The following is a 24,730-nucleotide window of genomic DNA, read 5'->3' as shown; positions in this document are numbered from 1 at the left end:
GACACTTGAACAAGATAAACCCCTTCCAAGCTCTAAATTCCTTTAAGATAATTTAATAGAAACGGAACATTTAAATAACTTACCCTGTCCCTTTACATATAGAAATATGGAAATGTCTTTATATGCATTATTCCCTTTATTTTCCAGAGCAAGTTTAAATTTAAGGCCATTTAGGGGAAAAAAAATCATTCTAGCTCATGTTTTTAGAAAAATCTTTGAACATGTAACCTAAAGGTTCCACTTCTTTTATAAATACATTTTAGGAGCAGCTTGGGCTATGATTTTCCTGAACTAACTCCTCATATATGCTCTGATTTCCTCAATACTACTGAACCAGGATGCTCCAACTTAACTGTTTATCTTCAGATACTTGTTATCTTTCCAGACCTTCAATTCTGTTTCCAGTAGGAAATTAAATTTTGTACAGGCAGTCTTTCTATCATGTTGTGGTATATGTAGATGTATACAACATAGGAATAAATCTCCAAAGCTAGTCCTTATGCCACCTGTAGAGAGAAACAGATTTGCCTGGAGAATTCCATGGACAGAGGAGTTTGGTGGGCTATAGCCCATGGGGTTGCAGAGACGGACACGACTGAGTGATTAACACTATACTATACTGTTGTCAAATGTGTCCATTTCTGGATATAGCCATCTAAGAATGCAAGGCCCATCTAGTACAAGCAACTCAGAAAAATTAAATCCTCCAGTAAATTAAGACATGTGAATTTTACAGTGTGTATGCTGAAGAATTGATGCTTTTGAACTGTGGTGTTGGAGAAAACTCTTCAGAGTCCCTTGGACTGCAAGGAGATCCAACCAGTCCATCCTAAAGGAGATCAGTCCTGGGTGTTCATTGGAAGGACTGATGCTGAAGCTGAAACTCCAATACTTTGGCCACCTGATGCAAAGAGTTGACTCATTGGAAGAGACCCTGATGCTGGGAGAGATTGGGGGCAGGAGGAGAAGAGGACGACAGAGGATGAGATGGTTGGATGGCATCACCGACTCGATGGACATGAGTTTGAGTAAACTCTGGGAGTTTGTGATGGACAGGGAGGGCTGGCGTGTTGCAATTCATGGGGTCGCAAAGAGTCGGACACAACTGAGTGACTGAACTGAACTGAGTTTTAAAAGATTTTTTGAAAAGTAAAAAAATATTTATTAATATTGACATTCACTAGTACACAGTGGGATGTTTTTGTCTTAGCCAGTGTTTTTGTATGAAAGCACACACCTGAGGATATTTTAAGATATTTGTGATGGCAAGATGGTCAGCACATTTATAGACTTGAGAAAGTAGCTTTGGGAAAGTGGGCCTCAGAGTTGCCTAACTTGAGCGTTCCTGGACTTGGTAGATTTCTGGTTAATGTCTTGATGCTGTGTTAGAACAGCATTGAGATTGATTTTACTTGAGTGAGCACATCTGAAGCACTTTCATTTAAAAGATTTTATCCTTTAAAATATTGAGAGATGTTAGAAATGTTTTGGAAACGACATCTCAAAATTAACTGTGTATAGTCCCATTTGAGTTCTTTTCAGTAGAAACCGAAGTGTTCATACTTTTTTTTTTCTTATCAGAAAAATGAGAAATAAACCCAACTAGATAGATTTCTTTCTGGGTAACTTCAAGCGTTTCATTATGCTGAGAAAGGGTAGCCATCATTTTAGAAATTAGAAGAGCTGATAGAAAACTAGAAGGTTTTATTCCCTAGTTCTTATTCAGCCCCAGTTTTAACTGATTTTGAAAATAAATAATTAAAATAGTTTTTCTTCCTGGAAAGTAAAATATGGCACCATCTTGTAATTAGGGCTCCATATTTTAAATCCTGTACAAAGCAAACATGGAATGTAGTTAGTTAGATGATGACGCAAGGTCATCACTTAATGCAGAGCAGTTAAAGTTGGAATTTCTCTCCTCCATGTCCATTCCCCGAGTGTCTCTGGTCTCCAGCACATATGTTGTCTATACAATGTGAAGGACTTTAAAAGCAGCCACGGCCTGTTTTTCTCTTTCGTGTCTGTTCTGCAGCACTTCCAGCAGTGAGATTTCAGGTAAGGTGCCTTCTTTTCCAGCATGGGTTGGATTTTTCTTTTCTTTTGAGGCTTGATCACTCAGATTTGAAGGTTTGGGTTTGGGGATGGTCTTAGCATATTCCAAAGCCTAAAAGCATATAAAAGTTTATTTGAAATGGGAAGGGAGCCCTGGATTCCTTAAATCTAGTCTTAGAAAAGGTTTATTGATAATATAAATGGAGACTATTGCTACAGGTAATGTACTAAGACATGGAGACCAAATGGAAAATACAAATAATGCAATATAACACACAGTTTAAATAAAATTAGCCATGTAACAAAATAATGTGGAAAAAAAAGAGTTGAAGACTGATACATACAGTTGTGCCTTTGGATGTTTTCTTTATAAAACTGAGCTTTATTAAAGTGCTTGAAAATAGATTTCTTATGTGTTTGATCTATTTAGCTTCTGGCAGTCTTATTAAAACCAAACCTCTATTAAGGAGATATTAACAGACCTTTCCATCCAAAGAGGACTTGTTACAGCTTGAGACCAAAGACATCACTGTAGTTGAGATAAAATTGAGCCTCCATTATTACACCAACTATTCTTCTTTCTGGCTCTCAGACCTCTAGCAAGTGTTCTTTAGAGGTTGAAAATTATTTTTTCTTTTTTTTCTTTTGTATACCTATAGAAACCTGGATACTGAAAAAAGGCAGTCTTTTATTCAGGGCTGTCAGTTCTGAAAGGCATTACAATGAAAATGAGCTCACTAAATATGATTTCTAAATCTGCCTTTATATGTTTTAACACTTTTTTAAAATTAAAAAATTGAAGTATAGTTAATTTACAATGTTATTTTAGTTTCAGGTATACAGCTAAGTGATTCAGTTATATATATATATATATATATATATATATATATATATACACACACACTTTTTCAGATTCTTCTCCATTATGGGTTATTACAAGATACTGAATATAGTTCCCTGTGCTATACAGTAGCTCCTTGTTGTTTATTTTATATGTAGAAGTGTGTATATGTTAATCCCAAACCCCTAATTTATCTCACCTCTCTAGTTTTACATTTTAGTAAGTTTCCTGAGAGCTGAAATGGGGATAGATGCAATATATATATGTTCTGGAAGGGGAAAAATTTCCAAAACAGAAAAACTCTGGACTTCTCCCTGTGTGTAGGTGACTTCTGTTGGAATTTCTAATTATAGACTTGCTGCCTTGAATTTTTTCATGAAAAAATAATGGTTTGGAGAAAAAAGAAAAAGTGGCACCATGGAAACTCAATCAAGAGGACTGAGGTCTTCAAGGTCTGAGGAAGAAAGTCAATAGATAGAAAATATGAGAGTCTGTGAAAGAGAACATGAAGTACAAATACCTAAAAGCACCAAAGGGTCACTTGTCCCTCATGCAAAGGGTCCCACGTCCTTGCTGGGACTGAGGCAGAGACTTGTACTGCAAAGCTTGGTGTCCCCATAGAACATATTTCATTCACATCACAACTTAGAGTTGGATGACTTCTGAGAGGGAGAACATTCTGTATTTTATGAAATCATTTTTCTTGGGTTGTTGTTGTTCAGTCTCTCAGTTGTGTCTGACTCTTTGCGACCCCACGGACTGCAGCACATCAGGCTTCCCTGTCCTTCACCATCTCCCAGAGCTTGCGCAAACTCACGTTCATTGAGTCGGTGATGCCATCCAACCATCTCATCCTCTGTCGCCTCCTTCTCCTGCCCTCAATCTTTGCCAGCATCAAGGTCTTTTCCAATGAGTCAACTCTTTACATCAAGTGACCAAAGTATTTTCTTAGGTAGAGGAACCTATACCTATTGTACCATTGCTTAGGAAAAATGTAGGGAGTGAACTTGAAACAATGAAGGACTTTCCTCTGACACCGGCACCCAGAGATGGTAAGAACATGCTAATTTCTTAAAACTTGTTTAGTGGTAGAGAAGGAAATTGATGGTTAATCAGGATTACTAGTTTCTTTTAGAAAGAAAACCACCTAAGCATTCAATTTTTGTGTGACAAACTTGAAATACTAGGAGGAAAACACATGGAGGACAAAAATAATAGTGACCCTCAGGGGAAAAAAAGACTCTAACCTTCCAGCAGCATATGTGGGTATATCACTTTTATATTAATATCTGTGAATGACAGGGTGCTGCAGGAATGGTAGTAGCTAAAACATCCTCTGTGTTCAAAAGATGTGGGGAATTTAAGTCATGAGGTCACAAAGATTTCCTTTTAATTCTAATTGAAAAGAGAACTAACTGCCTTGGTGAGAGTTTCTTACCTTCTGCCGAGGGACAGCAGGTTTATTTTCAGTTATTGCTGTTTGTGGCTTTGAGGGGATGGATAGTGCCTTCATGTTGTATTCCTTCACTTGTTTAGCATATTCCTTTTGCTGTATTAATTTCTGCATCTGTTCAGAGAAGCACAGGGAGGGTGACTCACAGGTCCTGCTAGATCGCTCTGTTCTCTCTTTCAAGTGACACTAATTTTAGTGAGCTGGGCATACAGTATCATTAGCACAGGGGAAATGGGATTATCATGTGTGACAGCAGTGAAATGGTTAAATTAATGTTTCTCCTAGAAATCATTCTCTCTCAAGGGGGCACTAATACACCCAGTGTTCCTTTAACAGGGGCTAAATCACATTCAGCCTCTGCTTTGTTGCGTTTACCCAATTTATTTTCATTTTTGCTTCCAACTTTGAACTCTACTCTCTTTTTATGCCTTGAGTGCAACTGCAGTTAAAACACATTAAATGAAGATCTCCTTTCACTAAAGGAAAGAGAATAAAGTGGATGCACTTTTCATGGGCTGGGAAACTCTTACCCTGAGTGTCTTCTCTGTAGCCACTCTTCAGTATTCTAAAGATAACTCTATTGGAAAAGACCAACAACCACATAACACAGACATCTCTTTTCATGGGCACATGCCCCACTTTTCTGTTTGGGCCTTCAAAACTAACTTAAAAGGTGGATACATAAAACAACATTGGCTGAGTAATATTATTTCATGGTAGAAGGAGTGCCCGGGGCTTCTTATTAATACCAGTGCTATTTCAGAGGGGTCTCTATTCAGAGGGAGATGTTTGAATTAGAACTTGGTTCCTGGGGTCTCTCTATACAGTTCTGCTGGAAGACAAAGGGCAGATCTGAGCCTGGAAATGCTGTAGGTACCTCCCACTCACTTTGTCTCTGATGGACTCAAGGTCAGGTCCGAGGCCTCCAAGTTTCACGTCTCTGTTCTGATAACCTTTCAGCTTGGAGCTCTTGAAAATACAAAGAGAGAGTTTCCTTTAGAGACCTGTATGTTCCGCCCCCTCCCCCGCCCCTTCCAAGTTGTCATAGCCACATGAGAAAGGGGAGAAGCGAAATGAAGAATGGTGGCCTGCGTGGACCTTGGGGGAGTGGGTGTGTCCTGACAGTTCTTCCATTTTAATGGTCGTCATTGATAACAGTGTCCTTGGTAATTTGTAGCTGGTGGGCTGACATGTGTGGACTTTTCCACTTCTGCAATAAAAAAACACTGAAATTCTCAAAGTTATAAATAAAAAATTTCAAGTGAGTAAAGTGCTGCTTTGTTATTAACTTTTTTTTTTTTTTTACTTTTTTTCCTATATTTTTAGTTTAAGTATTTAAAAACTTTTTTGCAATGTTGTGTTGGTTTCTGCCATACAACAATGCAAATCAACTCTAATTATACATGCATTCCTTCCCTCCCTAGCCTTCCTCCTCTCCCCCATCCCATCCCTCCAGGTCATCACAGAGCACCAGACTGGGCTTCCTGTGCCACACAACAACTTCTCACCAGCTCTCCATCTTATACCTGATAGTATATATATGTTGATGCCACTCTCTCCCTCCCCCACTGTGTCCACAAGTCCATTCTCTACATCTGTGTCTCCATTCCTTCCCTGAAAATAGGTTCATCAACATAATTTTTCTAGATTCCATATATATGTGTTAATATACTGTATTTGTTTTTCTCCTTCTGACTTCACTCTGTATAACAGGCTCTAGGTTCATCCACCTCACTAGAACTGGCTCAAATTCATTCTTTTTTATGGCTGAGTAATATTCCACTGTGTATGTGTATCACATCTTCTTTATCTACTCATCTGTCAATGGACATTTATTGCTTCTATTTCCTGGCTATTGTAAACAGTGCTGCTTTGAACATTGAGGTACATGTGTCTTTTTTGATTATGGTTTCCTCAGGGTACCTGATCAGTAGTGGGGTTGAGGGGTCATATGGTAGATTTGTTATTAATATTTTTAACATGACGGACACATTCCTACTTTGCTGCTACTATGACAAGTATGTCTAGTTTTGTTCCATTCACTGCACTGAATGATCTCCCTGGAACAGGTTATCTATCAATAAATGACTTGGGTAAGCACACTGCTTCAAAGGGAGAGTGCCCTGTCTGATATTAAGATTCAAAAGAAAGGAAACATGTAAAGCTTAAGAGTCTAAGGAAGACCCACTGAGAAATTCATTGTATTCAGTGTGATTCTGGATATGTTGAAGGGTACAGGTAATTTTATATGATAACTATTAACATTTGCATATTTAAAGGGACAATACAAAACAAGGTCATTTAATTATTAAATTATGACACTTGAGCACAGTAATAGGCAGGAAAAATGCTAAGGCACTCCTGACTGTAGGATAGATTGAGATTTTCCCCAAATTCCTGCTTTTGACAGGAAATCTGACTTGTTATTTGCAGTAGATGCCCTTGTGGAAAACCAGGTCCTTTAATTTGAATTCCTTTGGTTGTCTTCCTTGGGAAGGGTGCATGCATGCTAAGTCACTTCAGTCCTGTCCAACTCTTTGAAACTATATGGACTGTAGCCCCTCAGGCTCCTCTGTCCTTGGGACTCTCCAGGCAAGAATACTGGAGTGGGTCACCTTGCCCTCCTCCAGGGGATCATCCTGAGCCAGGGATTGAGCTCACGTGTCTCAACATCTCCTGCACTGGCTGTCAGGTTCTTTACCACTAGTGCTACCTGGGAAGGGTAGGAAGGACAATACCAAAGAGATGGTTTGGGTGACAGTAATGATCTTAGGGTACATTGAAATTGGTGCTTAGAATAAACAGCCATACCGTGGAGATGGCAGTTCTGAACTGTACGTGGTACCACCTGTTTAAATGCTAATGACAGGGCATTTTTCTAAATGTTGAAAGTTCCTGTTAATTATTGAAAAGTGAAAGTAGCTTAGTCAAGTTCGACTCTTTGTGACCCCATGGATTATACGGTCCATGGAATTTTCCAGGCCAGAATACTGGAGTGGGTAGCCTTTCCCTTCTTCAGGGGATCTTTCCAACCCAGGGATTGAACCCAGGTCTCCCACATTTACCACAAGGGAAGCCCAAGAATACTGGAGTGGATATATACACTATATCTAATGTGTTCTTTCCTAAGAGAGAATTTGGCAGAGATAGTCAAGAGACTTTAAAAATGGAACATTTCATCATATAGTTACTGCATATAATTCTCAAATCTTAACAGTGAATTTACATATACACATGGATCAACTGTTACTACTCACAGGGACTATTGACTGACTACTTGGAGGTCAGATCATTTAGCTTATCCATTGCTGTTTTTTAGGATTAGAGCCAAATTCTCTTTTTCCCAAATCCCAGCACTGAGCTCTGGCTTTTGAGATATGAGCTAGAGGGTGCATCTTGGAAAACTTTTATTCAGACTGCCACAGCCCCTCCCCCTTTCCCTTTTTCTTGTCTTGAATGTGGATGTAATTTCTGGAGCTAGCAGCAGTCTTGAGGCCAGGAAAGAAAAAAGAACAAGAGAATCATAAATACTGGTTCTGATGTTTTGAGCTCTGGAACCACCAGTGCAACTACCTACTTGTGAATTAACTATATATAAGAAGAATGAACTCAAAGAATTTTTCAAGTTGTTGTAAACAGCAATTCTATGACTTGTAGCTGAAGACAATATTTCTATGGTCCTACAGAATTTTTATAGTATACCTTGGGGCTTCAAAGGGCCAAAGTCACGTGCCATTTAGGCAACAGTTCTACGGTGCAAGGATGAAAGTTCTGTAAATAGTATTTGCCTTATTAGAATGTTAATATAACATTATACTATATAATGACATTTATAGTCAACACTCAGTGCATCTAATCCTAAAAGATCAAAGAAGAGCCTTTCTTAAAGAAGGCTTTATTGTTGTTCAGTTGCTCAGTAGTGTCCGACTCATTGCGACCCCATGAATCGCAGCACGCCAGCCCTCCCTGTCCATCACCAACTCCCAGAGTTTACTCAAACTCATGTCCATCGAGTTGGTGATGCCATCCAGCCATCTCATCCTCTGTCGTCCCCTTATCTTCCTGCCCCCAATCCCTCCCAGCATCAGGGTCTTTTCCAGTGAGTCAACTCTTTGCATGAGGTGGCCAAAGTAGTGGAGTTTCAGCTTCAGCATCAGTCCTTCCAATGAACACCTAGGACTGATCTCCTTTAGGATGGACTGGTTGGATCTCCTTGCTGTCCAAGGGACTCTCAAGAGTCTTCTCCAACACCACCACAGTTCAAAAGCATCAATTTTTCAGCGCTCAGCTTTCTTCACAGTCCAACTCTCACATCCATACATGACTACTGGAAAAACCATAGCCTTGACTATATGGACCTTTGTTGGCAAAGTAATGTCTCTGCTTTTTAATATGCTATCTAGGTTGGTCATAACTTTCCTTCCAAGCAGTAAGCGTCTTTTAATTTCATGACTGCAATCACCATCTGCAGTGATTTTGGAGCCCCCCAAAATAAAGTCTGACACTGTTTCCACTGTTTCCCCATCTATTTGCCATGAAGTGATGGGACCAGATGCCATGATCTTAGTTTTCTGAATGTTGAGCTTTAAGCCAACTTTTTCACTCTCCTCTTTCACTTTCATCAAGAGGCTTTTTAGTTCCTCTTCACTTTCTGCCGTAAGCATGGTGTCATCTGCATATCTGAGGTTATTGATATTTCTCCTGGCAATCTTGATTCCAGCTTGTGCTTCCTCCAGCCCAGCGTTTCTCATGATGTACTCTGCATATAAGTTAAATAAGCAGGGTGACAATATACAGCCTTGACGTACTCCTTTCTCGATTTGGAACCAGTCTGTTGTTCCATGTCCAGTTCTAACTGTTGCTTCCTGACCTGCATATAGGTTTCTCAAGAGGCAGGTCAGGTGGTCTGGTATTCCCATCTCTTTCAGAATTTTCCCCAGTTTATTGTGATCCACACAGTCAAAGGCTCATGTCTACTGAATCTGTGATGCCGTCCAACCATCTCATCCTCTGTTGCCCCCTTCTCCTTCTGCCCTCAGTCTTTCCCAGCATCAGGGTCAAAGAAGGCTTTGGACTAAAATGACTAGAACATTAAGTATATAGAAGAAACAGTGTTCATTGAAGCCATTTAAAAATCATAAATCTTCTTTAAGAGAATGGAGTCATCATCCAGAAAAACCACTACAGCTGCTTCCTGCCCTTTAGATGTGTCTGCTCCTACTTTTCTAAAATTTTCCCTATGCTACAAATTATTTTGTCATTTTTCACTGACGTTAGCATGACACTGTATTTCCCTGCCACTAGATATTTTCTGTGTATAACATGCTATTGTCTTGTTGTAGTTGGATTATTTAGTGCTTCCTCTAAATATTGAACATTTAAGGTGTCCTAGGGATGAGCATGGGCTTCCCTTGTGACTCAGCTGGTAAAAATCTGCCTGCGATGTGGGAGACCTGGGTTTGATCCCTGGGTTGGGAAGATCCCCTAGAGGAGGGAAAGGCTACCCACTGCAGTATTCTGGCCTGGAGAATTCCATGGACTGTGTAGATCATTATGGAACCCCATATGGGGTCCCCTATTCAGTGCTGACCACCCCCCATGCACACACACAGCAGCTGCTCCTCCAACCACACCTCTCCTCCTGATCCCCCACCCACAGCCCTTGACCCTGGCCAGCCTCCCCCAACATAGGCCACCAAATGGGCTCCTGAGACCCTCCCCCTGGCAAAAGGCTGCCTGTGTGCAGCTCATTCCACTGGGGGTGGAGAGTAGGAGGGTGTATGCTAGACTTTGGACTGGCAAATAGAGGCCTGGGGAGGGGGGTCAGTGTGTCTCAGTTTTCTCCCCAATGACAACGGAATTTTTATAATATCTGAAAACTGAGGGGACTTCCCTGATGGCTCAGACAGTAAGAGTCCACCTGCAATGCAGGAAACATGGGTTCGATCCCTGGGTTTGGAAGATCCCCTGGAGAAGGAAATGGCAACCCACTTCAGTGCTCTTGCCTGGAGAATCCCTTGGACAGAGGAGCCTGGTGGGCTACAGTCCATGGGGTCAGTGGGACATGACCAGGCGACTGACACAAACATGCATGCATGCACACACGCAGGGATGAGCACTGTTTGTGAGCCACTCATTATTTCTTCTCATCTCACTTCTCAATTATTTCTTCACGTCTCTGAAGGGAACTGAGATCATTGAAACAGAATTGTGAACGTATTCAGGGCCATTCATGAACACTTCCATTAAGGAGGCAGAAGAATGCTTCTTTTGTGCAGACCTTGATGACACTGAATATTATCACATTTTAAAACCTCTGCTGATTTTTAATAGGTGAATGAGCTCAGATATCCTATTCTTGGCAACTGCGAATTTGTTCTTTACCTGGCCTATGCCACCTGTGCCATTGTTTTCAGCATAATCACTAAGTTACTATCTATTTGCCAAAGTAAACCAAAGATGAAAAAGGAGGGAACCCACTCATGTCCAAGTCACAAATCCGATTTGTCCAAAACTGAGAGAAAGAAATGATTAGTGCCCAGAAATCACATCCTTAGTCTGAAGCAGCTTAGGCTTAATCATCCCACTGACTCACAAAAGACAGATTGTGAAGCATGAGTAATTGCTTATTGCTGCCCCGTCCAAGTTCTTACTATCACCTGGACTAGACGTCATGGCGGTCACAGGAAGACAGAACCGAGGGTCCAGTACTGCAGACTGACACGAAAGACAGTGTTGACCGAAAGGGGCATCTCCAAACGCCATTGACCCCTTGACAGGCTGAGCTGCTGCCAGTGAAAATAAGGGAGCGCCAGGGCTCCTGACAGAGTTTGTTCTGGGTGACCGGCAATGAAAAATCCTGGATTCACTTGTTAGCCTCAAGTAATCTTGATTGGTTCTCAGTGCTGCAATTTTGTTTGATCCCTTTCCATCAAAAATCTTTTTAACAGCTTTATTGAGATAAAATTCACACACCACCACATTCACCCATTTGAAGTTGTACAAGTCAGTGGTTTTTAGTATAGCTATCAAGCTGTGCAAGAGTCACCACAATCCAATTTTAAAACATTTTCATTATCCTAAAAAGAGACCCCATACCCATTAGCAGTCACTCCCCTCCCCTCTCTCCCTCCAGGCCTAGGCAACCACTAATCTACTTTCTGTCTCTTCAAAAGGCTGTCATAGGCAAATAATCCCTAGAATTTACTTTGATTTACCTCTCTTTGGCTGTTACAAGACCAAAAGGTCATGACAGTGTGATGCCCTCAAATTTTTTTAAAATTACATCAACAATAATAGTCTCATTAGGTCTCCAAACATGAGGAAAATAAAGGCACGTTTTCAACAGATCTCCAGTGGGGTTCACTGCTAGTCTTTGCATGAGATGCCCATGGGCTGACATTAGCCAACTCTGGCTCTAGCTGATGACTGACCAGGCCAGACCTGCCCCTCCGAACTGGTGTCCATGGGTCACGACTTTGGCAGAGTTCGGCACAGGATTTCCTGATGGAAGGTTTCTGCCAGCCGTCCATCACGCTTCTCAAGCTAGATGAGGGACTTTTACTGTAAACTTGGGGCAAAAGGTGCCTGAACTGAAAATGACATCAACTGTCCCAGGGAGGACTTGTGTCAACTCTTGAGAGGTCATGCCCCGATTGGGGGGGGGGACACTGCAGGACTTTCCCCCAGAACATTCCTCAGATGTGTAAGGGTGAGAGAGTTACTTAATGATGGGATAGAAAACAATGTCTCCAATACTGGGGAACAGCAAGGGAAGGAAATTTGCTCTGTGGTTACTAAACTTAATCCAAATAAACCTCTTCTTAGAAGCAGTCGAGCAGCAATACCCAGATTGTCTGTGACAACAAACACACGAGTTAATTACTGTGGCTCAGCTCTGCACAGCTGTCAGAGAATTCCTTAAGCAGTTATTCTCTGTGGGTCACAGTGGATATTTTTATACTGTTTGTCATCCCTTGTGCTGGGTTAATCTCTCACTGCCTGATGTCTGGATTCAGTGGCATGGACAATGCTGAGTATTCATAAATCAGTCACAATACAACTGCCAGGAGAAGAGGGATGGTGCTCAGGCCTATTATCTTGACAAATCCTCAGATTTTTACTGTGATTCAAGTCAATTCCCTTGGAGACCAAGAGATTTACTTTGACTGGGAAATGGGCCTGATCTGGGTAATGAGTCCCTGTGTCTGAGGCCCAGGCTACCTGCTGTCCTATACAAATAGCTCGGTTCTCAATCATTGTAGCTTCTGGAATGGCTCCCCAGACAAAGAGTGCTTCTTTGTCTTTGTCGGATATAGGCTGAAGGTCTTGGATGGAGAAAATGGGTACAAGTGGATTGTAACATCCCCGAGAAAGAGGAGGAGGGGAAGGATTTCCCAAGTTTAAAGAGGGCTTGGGAAGCAGTAAGTGGAAGTTCTCTTTCTTCCTCTTCCCTCTCTTCCAGATCTTAGATGTCTGGTGATACCCACCATCACCTGGGTCTATCCTCTACCCTCCCAGGTAAAATGCAAATTCAGACTACAGGAGGAGAAGGAAGGGAAGGGAAATGAACATCTAGTTGGCATCTATTCATCGCTAGGTACTAAGCTAAGGTTTTGGGGTTTCCCTGGTGGCTCAATGGTAAAGAATCCATCTGAAAGTGCAGGAGATGCAGGAGACAGGGGTTTGATCCCTGGGTCAGGAAGATCCCCTGGAGGAGGAAATGGCAACCCACTCCAGTATTCTTGCCTGGAGAATCCCATGGACAGAGGAGCCTGCCAGGCTACAGTCCATGGGGTTGCAAAGAGTCGAACATGACTTAGTGACTAAAAAAACAACAATAATCTAAGATTTTAATACAGTATTTCATTTAACTGCCAGATGAAATCTACCAAAAGAACAACTCTAATTGTGCAAATGGGGAACTAAGGGCTCAGGTGAACTAATAACTTGCCAAGTTATGCAGAGATTAGGTGATAGAAATTTAGAAATGGCCAAGTGTGTGACTTCCACTGATCCCTGCTCACTAGAAATTGAGCTGAAAGCTTGCATTTTCCACGATAATACACAGTTGGTAGGAACCCTAACCCAGAAGATTCTCATCCGAAGTGGTGTGTTTGAGCTCTTTCTTAGGCCCTGATAACTCATAAGTTCTAGAGGGACAGGACATCCTCATCTTGAGAATGTGTTGGTTCCTAAGCTCTGAATATATTTCCCCATAGAAGTAATAATACACATAGTGTCTGGTTTCCTAGTCCAGTGTACAAACCCTATTCTGTTTATGAAGTACTTGAAAATGACTAATTGTACCTCAGAACCTAACTGTAATGTAACCTAAGCATATAATGATGTTTTGGTGGAAAAATAAGTTACTTATGATCCCAGGAACACATTTCTTCATAATACAGTAAAACTGGGGACTATCCCAGCTCCAAACAACTAGTAGTGGTCTCCATGGCCTGGGCAAGAATTAGGACAGAGGATGTGAGGGAGGGTCAGACAAGGAGCTCAAGGAGCCCTTGGGTGGGGGTGTGGGAAGGGGTGGCGGTAAGGACCCCAGGTTGTGAGTGAGTTGAAGACCTTGGGCTGTGTGGGCTCTTGGGTGGGGGCTGTGGCAGTGGGCTGAGGTGTTTCATGTTCATCAACCTCTGAGGTCCTCTCTCAGGAGGACACAGCAAGCTGGTACTCGTTTCCTTCTCTGTAATATAGAACTGTCATTCTAGTCCACTTTTCCTTGTTCTCTTTAAGGCCACCCTTTCCTTTCTTTCTGAGGCTCCCACATGAGCTTTTAGCTCATGACCCCCTATTCCTGGTGTGCTCTGCATCTACCTGCTCTGCACTACATAGCCAGAACAGTCTTCCTAAAAAGACTAAGCTGAATATAGTAAAGTTGCAGGATATAAAATTAACATGCCGAAATCCCTTGCATTCCTATACACTAACAATGAGAAAACAGAAAGAGAAATTAAGGAAATAGTTCCATTTACCATTGCAACGAAAAGAATAAAATACTTAGGAATAAAGCTACCTAAAGAAACAAAAGACCTGTATATAGAAAACTATAAAACACTGATGAAAGAAATCAAAGATGACACAAATAGATAGAGAAATATACCATGTTCATGGATTGGAAGAATCAATGTAGTGGAAATGAGTATACTACCCAAAGCAATCTATAGATTTAATGCAATCCCTATCAAGCTACCAATGGTATTTTTTTAGAGAACTAGAACAAATAATTTCACAATTTGCATGGAAACACAAAAACCTTGAATAGCCAAAACAATCTTGAGAAAGAAGAATGGAACTGGAGGAATCAACCTGCATGATTTCAGGCTATACTACAAAGCTACAGTCATCAAGACAGTATGGTACTGGCACAAAGACAGAAATATAAATCAATGGAACAGAATAGAAAACCCAGAGATAAATCCATGCACCTATAGACCCCTTATCTTGGACAGAGGAGACAAGAATATATAATGGAGAGAAGACAATCTCTTTAACAAGTGGTGCTGGGAAAACTGGTCAACCACTTGTAAAAAAATGAAACTAGAACACCTTCTAACACCATACACAAAAATAAACTCAAAATGGACTAAAGATCTAAATATAAGACCAGAAACTGTAAAACTCCTAGAGGAAAACATAGGCAAAACACTCTCTGATGTAAATCATACCAGGATCCTCTATGACCCTCCTCCCAGAGTAATGTAAATAAAAGCAAAAATAAACAAATGGGACCTAACTAAACTTAAAAGCTTTTGCACAACAAAGGAAACTCTAAGCAAGGTGAAAAGACAGCCCTCAGAATGGGAGAAAATAATAGCATATGAAGCAACTGACAAAGAATTAATCTCAGAAATATAGGAGCAACTCCTACAGCTCAATTCCAGAAAAATAAGCGACCCAATCAGAAAATGGGCCAAAAAACTAAACAGACATTTCTCCAAAGAAGACATAGAGATGGCTAACAAACACATGAAAAGATGCTCAACATCACTCATTATCAGAGAAATGCAAATTAAAACCACAATGAGGTACCATCTCACGCCGGTCAGAATGGCTGCTATCAAAAAGTCTACAAACAATAAATGCTAGAGAGGGTGCAGATAAAAAGGAACCCTCTTACACTGTTGGTGGGAATGCAAACTAGTACAGCCACTAGGGAGAACAGTGTGGAGATTCCTTAAAAAACTGGAAATAGAACTGCCATACGACCCAGCAATCCCACTCCTGGGCATCCACACCAAGGAAACCAGAACTGAAAGAGATACATGTACCCCAATGTTCATCGCAGCACTGTTTACAATAGCCAGGACATGGAAGCAACCTAGATGCCCATTGGCAGACAAATGGATAAGAAAGCTGTGGTACATATACACAATGGAATATTACTCAGCTATTAAAAAGAATGCATTTGAATCAGTTCTAATGAGGTGGATGAAACTGGAGCCTATTATACAGAGTGAAGTAGGTCAGAAAGAAAAACACCAATACAGTATATTAACGCATATATATGGAATTTAGAAAGATGGTAATGATGACCCTATATGTGAGACAGCAAAAGAGACACAGATGTAAAGAACAGACTTTTGGACTCTGTGGGAGAAGGCAAGGGTGGGATGATTTGAGAGAATAGCATTGAAAAATGTATATTATCATATGTGAAGTAGATCGCCAGTCCAGGTTTGATGCATGAGACAGGGTGCTCAGAGCTGGTGCACTGGGATGACCCTGAGGGATGGGGTGGGGAGGGAGATGGGAGTGGGTTCAGGATGGGGGACACATGTACACCCATGGCTGATTCATGTGAATGTATGGCAAAAACGACCACAATACTGTAATTAGCCTCCAATGAAAATAAATTAAAAAAAAATAAAAAGGAATGTTAGTAGGATCTAGCTCTCTACTACAGAGGCTAAGAATAAGGTTCTAAATTTGATGACTGCTAACCAGAAAACCACCTTCAGTTCTGTCATCACATGCTTTAGTGTTTCCATGTAAACTGCTGACTAAGGGGAAAGAAACATTTAAACCATTAACTATCTGTTAATCCATAAATCACCTGATGAACACATATACATTCTGGCCAAAAATGAGCAGCTAACGTGTCAGGGGACTCACTGTAATTTCTTTGCAAGACCCTAATTTGATCAGTATGTGACTGAACTGACACTTAATTTTGTGTCTGTATCTTTTCACTTATCCACACACCAGAAAATAGACTAATGAGCAATAAAATGATCAAAAGCACAGTAAAACAGAAGAGAAATAAAGCCCTCAATTAACCACCCATGACTGAAATTCCTTATATTTAACTGTAAAGCATATTATCCCTGTTCCTGATATTGAATCTGATAAAGTATCTGAAGCAGGACTAGTAATAGAATAGTTACTTGGGAAATGTAACTGGTTAATAATAAATGGAGGACAGAAAAACATAAGCATAGAGAAAGAATAAATGAAAGCCTGGTTTTTACAGAGACCTTTATTTTCATTGAAAAGTATTTCTTCCCTCTGAACTCAAGAAATGCTAAGGGTGCAAACCATTCTAATTAAAAACTGTCACCTTATTTGAATGTCTTTGACATAAAACTTTTCATTCATATCTTTTGATGTCTTGTGACTATATCCCAATTTTTCACCCTAGCCCTTTGTGTATCATCTCTTCTTTTCAGTTGTTTTATTAAACTTCTGGTTATAAAAGTAATGCATGCTCAGTTCCCCCAAAAAAAAATTTTTTTTCAGAAAATATGAAGAATTACGAACGGAAAATAAAGGTCAATGTTAATCCCACAAAAATAAAATAAAATAAAATAAGCTAATTGTGGTTAAAATTCTTCAGTGCCTCCCACCAACCTGCACCTCTACCCTCTAGCCTAGAGATTAGAGCCCTCCTTCCACCAATGACAAGCAAGATACTGGCAGACCTACCCAACCCCCCGCCCCCCCACCCCCAACTCCCTGACCTATTTCTCCGCTGTCCTCTCTCAACACTCAGGCCTCCCAGTTTGAATGACTGTGCTGTGCTTAGTCGCTCAGTTGTGTCCGACTCTTTGCAACCCCATGGACTATAGCCTGCCAGGCTCCTCTGTCCATGGGATTCTCCAGGCAACAATTCTGGAGCGAGTTGCCATGCCCTCTTCTTTACCGTCTGAGCCACCAGGGAAGCCCCAGTTTGAGTGACAGCAGCCTTGAGATGCTTCAGTTCCCAGCATGCTTTGTGTCCTCACGCGCTTCAGAACATTTGCTCCCGCTGGTCCCTCTCCCTCAAGTGCCTTCAGTCTTTCTTCTGTTAATTCGCGAACGTCCTCTCAGACACCTCACGATCACCCCTGAAACTCTGCTTGACCCCCAGGTGGGGATGTGTGCCCCTTCCGTGCTCCTCTGTGTTCACCCCGCATCTCTCTTTTTTATTTCAATATGATACTGAAGCCACATGCCCGCATGCCTTCCCCAGTTCCAGGCAATTGTCCACTCCTGCTGCTCGTTCACTATACATCCCCCAGCACCTGACACCGGTGCCCGGAAGGAATTCAACACATGTGTGTTGAGTTGAACTGAGGATGGCTCCCTAAATCTGCCTGAGAGTGGACGCTCCCCTGGACCCAGACTCTTGTGCCCCCAGCTGCTGAGTGTCGTTTTCCGTCGCTCTCAGTCGAGTCCCTCCCTGAGAACTGCCCTCACCCAGGTGGAGTAGCCCCAAGTTACTACCAAAGTAACAAAGTAGTAGCCCAAAGTAGCCGTGACCAAAGTTACTACCCTTCCTCAAAGACAGGCAACAACCAGTGGCTGATCCGTGTCAGGGAACAGCTGGTGCCTTGCCTCTGAAGGGCCATCCCAACTTCAGAACCCTCGTGGGCGTGGCTGAAGCCTCCGCTTTGAGCCTCAAAGCTGCCGCCTCTCCCTCGCCCCGCCCTGCCTGCTCCCTCCCTTCCAGGGGTGGTTCTGGAGGAGGGCTCCAGCTCACAAATCTCCATTTCAGAGTCTGTTCCTGGGACGGCCCATCCACTACAGGCTTATTGCTTCCAACCAAGTCTTTCCCTGTTGCCCCTTAAAGCATTTCCAGCTTTTCCCTTACTATTTGACACTAGAAACAAGTGGTGTCTCCTGAGGAGTTTTTATTGTTTGAAACAGTGGAGAAACACAAAGGACATAAAAAGACTCCTTCATTTCTTCCTGGAAACCTTCCTTTTTTGCCACCCACCCCCATTTCCTTTATTTAGCAAAGCAGACCTGATGGGAAAGACTTCAGTGCACAAAAGTGCTAATGATGGTGAATCTTTTTGTTGTTGTTTTAAAAATATTTTCCTTGGAGAATAATTGCTTTACAGTGTTATATTGGTTTCTGCCATACATCAACATGAATCAGCCAAAGGTATACATATGTCCCCTCCCTCTTGAACCTCCCTCTCACCCCACCCCCCCACCCCATGGTGAATCTTTTTTTTTTTTTTAAATATGGAACGCTTCACGAATTTGCGTGTCATCCTTGCGCAGGGGCCATGCTAATCTTCTCTGTATTGTTCCAATTTTAGTATATGTGCTGCCGAAGCGAGCACCCATGGTGAATCTTATAGTATAGTATCCAGTTATAGTAAACACAGAGCTCAGTAAAGCAAACATTTAAGAAGAAAAGTGCAGTCATTGGCTGTCCTGGGTGTTTTACTGCAGGAGCTGAGGTTGAGATGAGAGTCAAGGAAGAGTTCTTAGGGGATGGGGGCAGGTAGAAGAGAAAGAGGAGGAAGAGGAGCATCCCTATTCCAGGCCTATGATAAGGGGAATGAAAATCAAGGACCATGTGTATTATCAAAATGGAAGGTTAAGTAAGATGCTGTTATTACCTTAATGCTGCTTCTTTTCCTATGCTTTTTCCCCTTTTCCAGTTGAAACAGATAGCTTTCAGAATTGCTGCGGCTGATTTTCACTTGGTTTCTTTGGCTTCTCTCTGAACTGAGCTGGGATTCACTCTCCACCCTTGACAGTATGGGTGGAAGGGTGAGGCCGGGTGAGGCCCCTTCATGGGGCTGCACCTCTGCCAGCTGCAGCAGGGCTTGCTGATGCTGCTCCATTATCTGGGAGAGCCGGGAATCTGGGGAAGCCTTAGCAGGTTGTTCCTCAGAGGAAGAATGGAATTTCCTTGAAGGAAAAACAAAAAAAGCACAAATCTGTTAAAATGTAGATACATAAGACTTATCATAAAAGTCTTTATGAACCATCGATTTACTGTATTTACCACTCCCAAAGAACCCACCACCAATGCAGGAGACATAAGAGATGCAGTTTCCATCCTTGGATTGGGAAGATCCCCTGGAGGAGGAAATGGAAACCCACTCCAGTATTCTTGCCTGGAGAATCCCATGGACAGAGGAGCCTGGTGGGCTATAGTCCATGGTGTTGCAAAGAGTCGGACTTGACTGAAGTGACTTATCATGCATGACAAACCAATTAATGTCTTTAATCTTTTCATAATTATATTATTATTCATAATATCCCCCTATTTTTTTCTTTAGAATAGTCTAGCTCTTACTTAGAACTTTCATTTACTGCATTCAGAATAGAAAAAACACCATTCTGAAAAATCAAAGGCCTTTCCACCACAAAATACCTGGATATGGTGGATTAAATTAAACAAATATCCTTTTAATTATATAACTGAATTTGTAAGAGAGATGGGGAATCTTCAAAGACCACAAACTAAAGAGGAACTAAAACTAAAGCAGATTTTGGATGAGCTGAAGCTATAGTTTTCTTTGAGGGAATTTTGAACCTAAGTGCTTGCATTTTACCATTTATCACTGTTATTAGATATGTCAGACCTTGACCTTGTGTGGGGCAGGGAATCAGAAGTGAGATACCTACACTAAGGCTCTCATCCTTGAAGATCCCCTTCTCCAGGGTATCCTCCCGACCAAAGGATCGAACCCAGGTCTCCTGCATTGCAGGCAGATTCTTTACTATCTGAGCCACCAGGGAAGCTCTGAAGAGATACAGCCTCAATAAAAAGGCAGATTAGTAAAAAACTCATTCACCAGCCTTGAGAAACAACAGAGCAAGACTATCTTTGTCTAGGCTCTGAACTAGAAAAAAAAAATTCCCTGGGAATTTGGGGCAATATTTGGGGTTCAAATTTACCTTACCTACATAAACATGGAACTCCAACACCAAGAAATTAACATAAAAATGATACTGGAGGAAGGATACCTCTGTAGGTGGCAGAAGCAGATACAAAAGTTCTCTGGAAGAATGCAAATCAAAACGACAATGAGCTACTACCTTACGTCAGTCAGAAAGGCCATCATTAAAAAGTCTGCAAATAAGAAATGCTGGAGGGGGTGTGGAGAAAAGGGAAGCCGCCTACATTGTTGGTGGGAATGTAAATTGGTACAGCCACTATGGAGAACAGTACAGAGATTACTCAAAAACTGAATATAAAGTTGCCATGTGACACAGCAATCCCACTCCTGGGCATATCTCCAGACAAAAGTATAATCTGAAAAAATACTGTGCATCCCTGTGTTAATAGAAGCAGTATTTACAGTAGCCAAGACATGGAAACAACCTAAATGTTCATCAACAGATGAACAGATAAAGAAGATGTGGTATATATACACAATGGAATATTACTCAGCCATAAAGGAGAATGAAATAATGCCATTTGCAGCTACATGGATGGACCTGGAGATTATCATACTAAATGAAATAAGTCAGAAAGAGATAGACAAATACCATATCAGTTAACATGTGGAATCTAAAATATGACACAAATGAACTTATCTATGAAACAGGAGCAGGCTCACAGACATAGAGAACAGACTTGAGGTTGCCAAGGGGTGGGGGGAGGGTTGGATTGGGAGTTTGGGACTAGCAGATGCAACTATTATATGTATTAGTTGCACTTAGTCATGTCTGACTCTTTGCAACCCCAGGCACCTGCCAGGCTCCTCTGTCCATAGCATTCTCCAGCAAGAATTAGAGGGTTGCCATTTCCTTCTCCAGGGGATCTTCCCAACCTAGGGTCTCGAATATTCCAGGCAGGTTCTTTACCATCTAAGCCACCAGGGAAGGCCCAAACTATTGTATCCAAAATGGATGAACAACATTATATATCATAGGTAACTATATTCAGTATCCTGTAATAAATTACAGTGGAAAAGAGTATGAAATAAAAGTTCTCTGGAAGGATACATCCCCACCCAAACCTGCTTAGGTGTCTACAGATAAGATGGCTACACATAAGTTCACAATCCAAAATTTTAGAACATGTAAGGAAATAACCTACCAAATAAGAGAGTCCAGATACACATGCACACTCACACACAAAGCAGTAGTAGATTTCTAAGAATTTAGGATAACTGAATATTAGAAAGCATTTATAAGCAAGCATATGTATGATTAAAGACATGAAATAAGAAATAAAAACTCTGAGAAATATATTCTGAAAAAGGAACAGGAAGGTTTTAATCAGAACCATGCAGAAATTCTAGACACGAAAAGCACCATCACTGAAATTTACAACTCAGTGGACACATTAAAGACCATGTTGGACATAGCCAGAGATTTATAAATAGGAAATTTCTCAGAAAGAAGCACAGAGAGATGTGAGATGGGAAATAAGAAACTGTTAAAAAGACATGGAGTCTAGAATAAGAGGATCAAAAATGTATCTGTTGTGTGTTCCTGAAGGGAAAATAGAGCAAATTTGGGAGACATAGTATTCAAAGGGAAAATGGGTGATGATTTTCCAGAATTTATGAAAAAAATGAACCTTCAGATTTAGGAAGCCCAGAAAAGTCACAAGCAAGATTATAAATTTCAAACTAAATACATCATAGTGAAGCTTGAAAACACAAAAAACAAAGGAGAGACCTCAAAACCAACAAGAGAATAAAAGACAAAAAGAATGATAATTACATTGGTAAAAGTCTTTTCAAAGAAATACAGAAGCCAGGAAATAGGAAGACAGTGTTTTCAAGGTTTAATTCTTTACCAAGTTAAACAGTAATTTAAGAGAATAAAGTAAAGGAATTTCAGGTAAGTTTACCAGTGAAATGTACTTGCTGAAAGAACTTCTAAAGGATCTACTTGAGGAAGGAAGAGTGAAATGGAAGAAAGATGGGAAGCAAAGACATTAATAAACAATCGGTTAAATCTAAAACAGCATGGACTCTATCCAGCAATAATAAAACAGCAGTTAGGAGCTATAAGATGCTGAATGAAAAGAATATGTATGACACAAAGGGTGACTGGATCAGAACAATCCAATGAATTTGAGAATGTCTGCAGGACAATAGGAATATTAATTTAACACTAGACTAGTTAAGTATGTAAGTTTAAAAAAAGGGAATAGAAAATATGCATTTCCAAATCAGTAGAGGGGAAAGGTAACAAAGTTCTATCAGTTCAAAAGATAATATTTTTTTAAAAAGATGATATTAGAAAAAAGGGTGATTAGGACAAATTAAGAAAGTAGAAATTAACTCGATATGAGTATCCCAAAAAATGTAAGTAGTTTAAAGTTTAAAATCTGCCCACAAACAGCAACAAAAGAAAGGCCAAACAAAAAAATACATGTGAACTAAACGGATTTACTGAAAAGTTCTATGAAACTTTCAAGTAACAGTTCCAATTGTATATCCCAGAGGATGTGAAATGAGGGAATTATTCTAAGGCTGGTATAATCTTGGTATAATTGATAACACATCCAGACAAGGCCAGTGATAGATTGGAGAATTTTAAGCCAGTCTCACTTCCTGCATGTGAATGTTAAATCCTAAATAGCATTAACAAATCAAATCAAGAAGTTTATTAAAATAGTATGACAAGTTGGGATTGTCCTAGGAGTAAAAGGTTGGTGGAATGTTAGAAAATCTGTTAATACATTTAGCCACATTAAAGAATTAAAGGAGAAATATTTTCAATTGATGAAGAAAAAGTATTAGTTAACATTAAGCATCTATTTATGATAGATCTTTGCAAAAAATAGAAATAGGATGATGTTTCCTCTATATCTCCCTAAGTACTAAAAATTAAATATTTTTAATGGCAAAATGTTAGAAGCACTCCCTCTAAAGTCAGGGGGAAAAAGACAAAATGCCTGCTATCTATCACTATCTCTTCTAGGAAGTGAATTCTAAATCTTGTTAAATGTACATTCCACACCTCCAAGTGGAGCACTGAAATATCTTCTGATTAACTCATATATATTAAAATTGTCTCTCTACTTTAAAAATAAGCTCCTTGAGGGTTCCCTTGCATCATACTACTTTTGTATCTTCTATAACATTTTAGTCTTATATTGAGTTGTATCAGGCATGTAATAAACACATTTGATTGAATGACATCAAGAAATCCCCCTTAATTTTAAAAATAACTTTTCATTTTTCTAATTATAAAAGTAATGCATATACATTGTAGGGAATTTGGACAGCTCAGAATATATAAAGAAGAAATTAAAAATAATCCCAAACTCTTTTGCCAGAGGTAAACACTATTGATGTTTTGGTGCATTTTCCATCTTCTGTGTACATTTTAACACATAGTAGGTGTGAAGCTCATACTCTTTTAGGTAAAATTTTATACCTCACTATTTTCTCTCTATAAGGACTTCCCAGGTGACTCAGTGGTAAAGAATCCACCTGCCAATGCAGGAGATGAGGGTTTGATCCCTGAGTGGGGAAGATACTCTGGAGGAGGAAATGGCTACCCACTCCAATATTCTTGCCTGGGGAATCCCATGAACAGAGGCGCCTGGGGGGCTTACAGTCCATGGGGTCGCCAAGAGTAGACACGACTTAGCAGCTAAACAACAATAACAACATTTTCTCCCTACAGAAGCATAGTTTTAAAGGGTGTGTTGTTGTTCAGTCTCTAAGTCATATCTGACTCTTGGTGACCCCATGGACTGTAGCCCGCCAGGCTCTTCTGTTCATGGGATTCCCCAGGCAAGAATACTGGAGCGGGTAGCCATTCCCGTCTCCAGAGGATAATGAAGGTGAAATCTTTACAGTCTGAGCTACTAAGGAAGCCCATTTTAATGATTCCATGATATTTAATATTATAATTTACTTAAACATTTCTTTATTCAATTATTGTCATTGCTGTAAATGGTGATATTTTTGCACATACATAATTTTTTCTGTATTTTATTTTCTTAGGATTGGCCTCTTATCAATTCACATTGTAAACATTGTGTCCTTTGGGTCCTCTGTTTTTTCTTTGTGTGTGGAAAGCAACAGATTGAACGGTAGGGTCCTTTTCTTATTTATTTTATTTTTATTTATTTATTTACTTAGCCCGCCCGCCCATCCCTCCGTCTTCTCTCTGTCTCTCTCGCTTTTCATTCAGGTTAGGGAATTAAAAAACAGGACAAAACAAAACAA

General features: G+C 40.5%; 1 protein-coding gene and 1 non-coding gene across 4 annotated transcripts in view; both read right to left on the bottom strand.

Moving 5' to 3' along the window:
- Nucleotides 1–1,599: 1,599 nt before the first annotated feature.
- Nucleotides 1,600–24,730, bottom strand: part of JHY (junctional cadherin complex regulator) — an 85,625-nt gene continuing 62,494 nt past the window's right edge. For 2 of the 3 annotated variants that reach the window (XM_043481814.1, XM_043481816.1), the window contains 3 exons: nucleotides 5,235–5,315; nucleotides 4,332–4,460; nucleotides 1,600–2,164 (listed from right to left, as the gene is read on the bottom strand). In XM_043481814.1, coding sequence (XP_043337749.1) covers nucleotides 1,967–2,164; nucleotides 4,332–4,460; nucleotides 5,235–5,315 — 408 coding nt within the window. In that variant the 3' untranslated portion in view covers nucleotides 1,600–1,966. The remainder of the gene's footprint in view (nucleotides 2,165–4,331; nucleotides 4,461–5,234; nucleotides 5,316–24,730) is intronic. The other variant, XM_043481815.1, reaches the window with a different exon arrangement.
- On the bottom strand, nucleotides 18,804–18,910 carry LOC122450723. The gene has a single exon (XR_006272214.1). It is a non-coding gene; the product is annotated as a U6 spliceosomal RNA (small nuclear RNA).

This window comes from Cervus canadensis, chromosome 11 (assembly GCF_019320065.1).
Source record: "Cervus canadensis isolate Bull #8, Minnesota chromosome 11, ASM1932006v1, whole genome shotgun sequence".
NCBI classification, from domain to species: Eukaryota; Metazoa; Chordata; class Mammalia; order Artiodactyla; family Cervidae; genus Cervus; species Cervus canadensis.
This window is presented reverse-complemented; position numbering and strand designations above follow the sequence as displayed.